At 42.4% G+C, this 5,633-nt stretch overlaps 1 protein-coding gene across 1 annotated transcript in view; it reads left to right on the top strand.

Annotated features, from left to right (window-relative positions):
* The first annotated feature begins 3,891 nt into the window (after nt 1-3,891).
* The window catches only part of NOL10 (nucleolar protein 10), a 53,088-nt gene continuing 51,346 nt past the window's right edge, over nt 3,892-5,633 (top strand). Inside the window, exons 1-3 of the mRNA XM_042803436.1 lie at nt 3,892-3,986; nt 4,438-4,483; nt 5,268-5,366. Of these exons, the coding sequence (XP_042659370.1) occupies nt 3,921-3,986; nt 4,438-4,483; nt 5,268-5,366 (211 nt within the window). The 5' untranslated portion in view covers nt 3,892-3,920. The remainder of the gene's footprint in view (nt 3,987-4,437; nt 4,484-5,267; nt 5,367-5,633) is intronic.

The raw sequence follows: 5,633 nt of genomic DNA, 5'->3' as shown, positions 1-5,633 counted from the left end.
CCGGCCGGGGCGGGGCGGGGGGTGGGCAGGCGGCGAACCCACGCCGAACGAGGCGCGGGTGGGCGCGTGGGAGGTCGTGGGTCCCCCTCGGCGCGGGGACGGCTGTGACAGGCGGTGGGACAAGCCCTTCCTTGAGCGCCGGTAACGGCTCTGACTCTTGCAGCTTCTAATCTTCTTTGCGGCCTTTTAAACTAGTAAAAATATGGCAGAGGCCGTTTGTTCTTTATTAAACACCGACTGCCTTTAGCAAGTCTGCAGGTTTTGGAATCATTAAAGAAACTTTTAGGAAACTTGTTTCTGGGACTTCATTGCTTTATTTACCAAATACCGATGCAATGATGGAGTCTGCAAGGTAGCGATGCTTCCTCCCCTGCTGATGCTTCTTCCTTGGTAGTATATAGCTGTGGCTTTTAGTCCTTACCTAGTCTTAAGTTTGCCTTACGTTGTCTTAAGGTTGGTTAAGATACTGGGAATGTTTTGTAGGTCGTGTGGAGCAATGTTCCCCAGAGCCTTCCAAACCAGACACCTCTGTAGGAAACAAGGGTCTAAGCACTTTGAGTACCTGCCTTTGAGTGGCATCTCTGCAAGTGGGAATTTAACCCCTTCATAAGGTACATGGTGCATCCAGTTCTCCTTTTCCAACTGAGTGATCTAACCACTGTGCTGCCACACAGCATTTAGGCAATCTCTCCTGTTTCTGGTGGTTTATTTTATTCAAAAGGCAGTGCATTTTTTGCACGTCTCTGTGTATCAAATGTAAATGAAGCCCCACATGAAATTAAACAGAAGGATGCTCTTCGTTTTCCACATGGTCTGTCCTAAACTGAGAGGGTTTGGGATGCTGTGGCCAGGTAGGGCTGGTCAGAACAGAAGCAGAGATCTTGATGCTTCCAAGAACCCTAAATGAAGACCCCTAATGGGTTTATGTATCTGCAGCATTAGGTAGAAGCAGCTGATGGAAGACATCCTGAGTCATAGTCTTGGACTTGGACTGTTCCTCCCGAGTCATAGTCTTGGACTTGGACTGTTCCACCTAAATCATGCTGTAGGTAGCTATCATGCAGGTAAAGGTCTTAGACTCTAAATTTATAGAATCCTTAGATTAGGCAAGGATTCATCTCCCTTTGCTTCTCTTTAACATTTTAGTGATATATAAAAAAGTAATACATGTGTGGAGGAGGAGAGCCTTACTGAAAGCTCTCCAGAAAAAGATAGAGAAGGTTTGTAGCTGAAAAAAAAACCCAAACACTCTACGGGACTTCTTTGCTTGCCTTTTTTTTGTTTTGTTTGTTTATTCTTTTTCCTTTCTAGGCTAATTAAACATTCAGTGCTTAAAACTGTGATTGTTCTAGCTGTTTTCAATCATGGTGTCTTCTAGGGCACAACAAAGGGCTTCCCAGAGGTTATGCAAAAAATCTAACATATTGATGTAACATATTGATGTATGTGATGACATTCATAGGAATAGTTATTATTTTCTAATCTTCCATTATATTTTTTTTTGTTTCTTTAGACTATATGTTTTAATAATGAAAACAGAACTGGCTGATGTTAGAGTATGTACATCATATATTTCTACCCACAGACTAGTGGTCTGGAAAGTACTGTGAACCTCAGCACGTAGATAAGGCAGTTCTTTCCCATCTCAAACCAAGTACAGTTTTCACTGGATCCTTGCTTCAGTCTCAAGCCATGGAAATGCTTTGCATGATTAATTTTAGAAATGTTACATTCTCATAAGCTTCTTAAATTTAGAATTGTGTCTGTTGATGAAAAATGTTACTTGCTGCAGTGGCACTAGCTGTCAGGGGATGCTTTTGCACGCATGGATATTATAGTGAATAAGGTAAAATTCAAGCTGAAGGCTTGTCAGATTTCTAGATTCTACAATATATGCTATTTCCTTCCTAAATGTTTTTATTGCAGCAATGTCAATTTTCTTATTTTTTCACATGGAATCATTTGCTTTGGTTACTATTATTAAAGTGGAAAATATTATGCTACTTATTAATAGAAAATTATCAAGGAAACATGATGTTAATGCCTAAGCAATATCCTATTTTGTTTTCTATTATCGCATTTTCTGGTTTTACTGTGACTTTTAAAATATTTTTTTTTTCCCCCATTGTATGTTTTTTTAGGCTGGAAGAAGCAGCAGTGAAGGTGCAGGAGGGAAGGAGCATGCAGCATCACATGCTCTGGGATATGGAAGGTGTGCTGCACACTGGTGGTAGCACAGCTATGACAGCTCTTGTCTTCCCTGCCATTTCCCTGGCTGGTCCTGCATGGAGTGCCATGTGATCTCAGAGCTGCCTAATTTCCTCATGATCATCATGTGCCTTTCTGTTCCATTTGATCCATCAAGGCAATGAACCTTTCTGTGACTTTGTCTCTCTGTTTATGAGTACTTCTGATGTCACACTAAGGAGCAAAACTATGCCTGCAAACAGTAATTAAGGGTCCTGAAATATCCTACTTGAAGTATCTCCCAAGGCAAATTTCTCTAACATATAATCAAAATTAATTACCTAGATAATTATGACATTGATACTAATGAGAAAGCTTATGTTTTAAGCTTGGAAAACGGCAACAACACAGCTGTAGTTCTCTATAAAAGTTAATACATCTATTATGTGCATTACTTGTTTAGTTTTCTAGTAATGTGGGTTTTTTTCACTCTGCTTAAAAACCATACTTTTCCAGTCTGTAAGATTCTCCAGTGCTTTACACCTCTAGGAATTGTTTGCAGGTTCAGTCCTCCTACCCCTGCATAGTTCCTTTTGAGGTGCCCTGGAGCACCCTATTGGGCCTTCAGCTGCTGTTCCACGGCGACACTGGTCTTCTGCACCTCCACGCGATGTCTGGGATTCCTCGGGACACCCTGAATAGCACAAGACCTCTATGTGTGGGCAAGTGAATTCAACTTTAAACGTCTATTAATAGCTAGTGGTGATATAAGTAATTACAGTGGATCCTAGGAGTGATTGAGCTCGCCCTGAAGAAGACACCTAGTGGCTACTGCCCTACATCGCTCCTCAGGCTTCGGTAACTGCATTTACTAGGGATGAGATTCAGCTGCCGGAGCTCCTGGTGCCACTTGAGATGTCCTTGCACGTCCTGCCTGGCCTCCAGCTCATGCTGCAGGTCTTGTGTCAGCCCCATCTAGGTGTCCTGGATACCATTCCGCATCTCAAATGCCGCTGGACAACCTACATTTAAGCAAGTAAAGCCTTAAGTCTCTGAAAGGGGAGCTACATGGGCACTTATTTAGGTGTGTTGATCTCCCATGCCCGTCAGCTCTAGTGCCCTCTAATACAAACCAGAATAGAGTCCTTTCTAGTCACGATATTGGTATCATCACTGTTGAGAGACATCATCCAGGAAAAAAACATATTAATCTGCCACAGTTTCAGTTTGCATTTTCTACCAGAGTTATCTATCGTTGTGGCAAGAATTTAGTTGCGATTTCCATTGTTTCCTGAAGATGCGTATAGATTGGATATACATTATTTCAGTCGTTGTTGCTGCTCTTTTAAGTTAGAATGGGAATGGTCAGAATTTCGCACGTCAGCTCTTTCATAAACGGTGATGCTACAAAACAATAAAAACGGGGTTTTTTTTCCGTTTGCTGGCGAGGTTCTGATCAACCAAATCCTGGACTCATTGTTTTCCCTACGTAACGGACGCGGTTTGCCGTAGGGCGAGAAAAATAACCTCCTCCACCAAGCCTGCAAAAGCAACTGCTGCTTTCGTGATTCACACCCGTAGGGCCGCCCGCCGTGGCTCGCTTTCCCACAGATTTCCTCCTTCCCTGGGGGCGGCGGGGGCCGCAGCCGCCATTTCGCGCCGCCGCGGGCCGGAAGCCGGCCGCCGCCTTCCGCTTCCCCTCCGCCCGGGAAGAGGCGGGCAGGGCCGCGGCCATGCAGGTCTCCAGCCTCAACGAGGTGAAGATCTACAGCCTGAGCGCCGGCAGGAGCCTCCCGGAGGTGAGAGAGCGGGGCGAGGGGACGCGCTGCCGCCCCGGCCCGGCCCGTCCCGGCCTCCCCCCCCCCCCCCGCCGCGGGAGGCTGTAACAGCTTTGGGGCGGAGCGGCTCCCTGAGCTGCCCCTTCTCCATGTGCGCTGGCGCTGAGGGGGGGGAGCGCTGACTACAGCCAGCTCCGAGTGTGGTGGTGTTTTTTTTTTTTTTTTTAAACTAAAGGCGCAGTTTGAGTGCGTGCATCTCAGGCTGTTGGTGTGTTATTCTGGAGACCTTTAAAAATCACGACTTTCGTGGTGTGGAATGGTTAAACTTACCAGTGGAAATTTTAAACTAACCAAGAAAAAATGAATTAATGGCCTAAATGTCTAATACTTCCAAGTTGGATAAACTTCGAGTGGTTCTTTGTTTCCTTCGTGAATAGTGAGCTCAAAATTTGTTTTATATATTTTCTTACAGTGGCTCTCTGACAGGAAGAAAAGAGCTTTACAGAAGAAAGATGTGGGTGAGTTTTCCCCTCACAGGGCCCTCAGTCATACTCAGCTACACATCTAGAACATGGCTAGAACATGCCTAGAACAAGTCCAGAGGGAGACACTTTACTGACTGATACAAGGAAGTTATGCATAGCTCATATTTTAAAAACTACACAATTATTTATATATATATAAAAACAAAAAAATTAAAGCTATAAATGCTTACTTCAACTTTCTGTATAACTTTATGTGAACAGAATAGTACCAAGATTGTTTTAAATTTAAGACATTTAACATGGGTTGTAGATTGTACAGAAATATGGTGGATGAATTCTGTGTACAGCTTATGATAAAGTCCAACTATAAACTCCTTTCTGGTATTGTGCTAATCTTAGAGTGCAGGAACATGTTCGTTTTAGCCTAAACTTGTTACACAAAATAAAAATGGCTATTTACATACCACAGGAAGTGTACAAGAAACTCAACCAACAAAAAAAAGTGTGAACAGAAGGATGAAACATTATACAACATCTTAGTTGTGTAAAATGGGTGATCAATATTTGCTACTAAATTATATAATAATTTGTTACATAGTTATCTCAGAATAGACATGTATTTTTCTTGGAGGTAGCTTGCTTCTCAGGGTTAACGGATTGTATTAATCTGCTTATAACATGTTAATTATACTTAAAAGATCTTTATACTTTAAAAGATGTTCCCTATATTCAATTAATGCAACATGATTCTGTAAGAAAGAGTTTTTTAGACTGATACATTTCTGCTACCTTTACAAATTATTTTTTTTCTTTATAGATATCCGTAGAAGAATTGAACTTATTCAAGACTTTGAAATGCCCACAGTTAGCACAAAGATTAAGGTATCAAGAGATGGACAGTATATTATGGCAGTTGGTGAGTTAACAAAGTGTCTCCCTGTAGCAGAGACCAAAAGTGCTAGAAAGTCTTGACTGCAGAATGATTTAGCATTTCAGGCAGAATTGGTAAGAGTTCATTTTTAAATGTAGCATTGAACAGAGTTTTGGAAGCTTACACTTAAGATGTGATAGAGTGGTTGTCACGGTAGTGGTATTGTGAAACTTCTTTTTAGAACACAGGTGTTCATGGAATCACAGAATGCTTTGGGTTAGCAAGGACCTTGGAAGATCATCTAGTTCAAAC

The sequence above is a fragment of the Tyto alba genome, unplaced genomic scaffold (assembly GCF_018691265.1).
Source record: "Tyto alba isolate M040663 unplaced genomic scaffold, T.alba_DEE_v4.0 Super-Scaffold_40, whole genome shotgun sequence".
Taxonomy (NCBI): domain Eukaryota; kingdom Metazoa; phylum Chordata; class Aves; order Strigiformes; family Tytonidae; genus Tyto; species Tyto alba.
The sequence above is the reverse complement of the archived record's forward strand: the minus strand, read 5'-3'. Positions and strand labels throughout refer to the sequence as shown.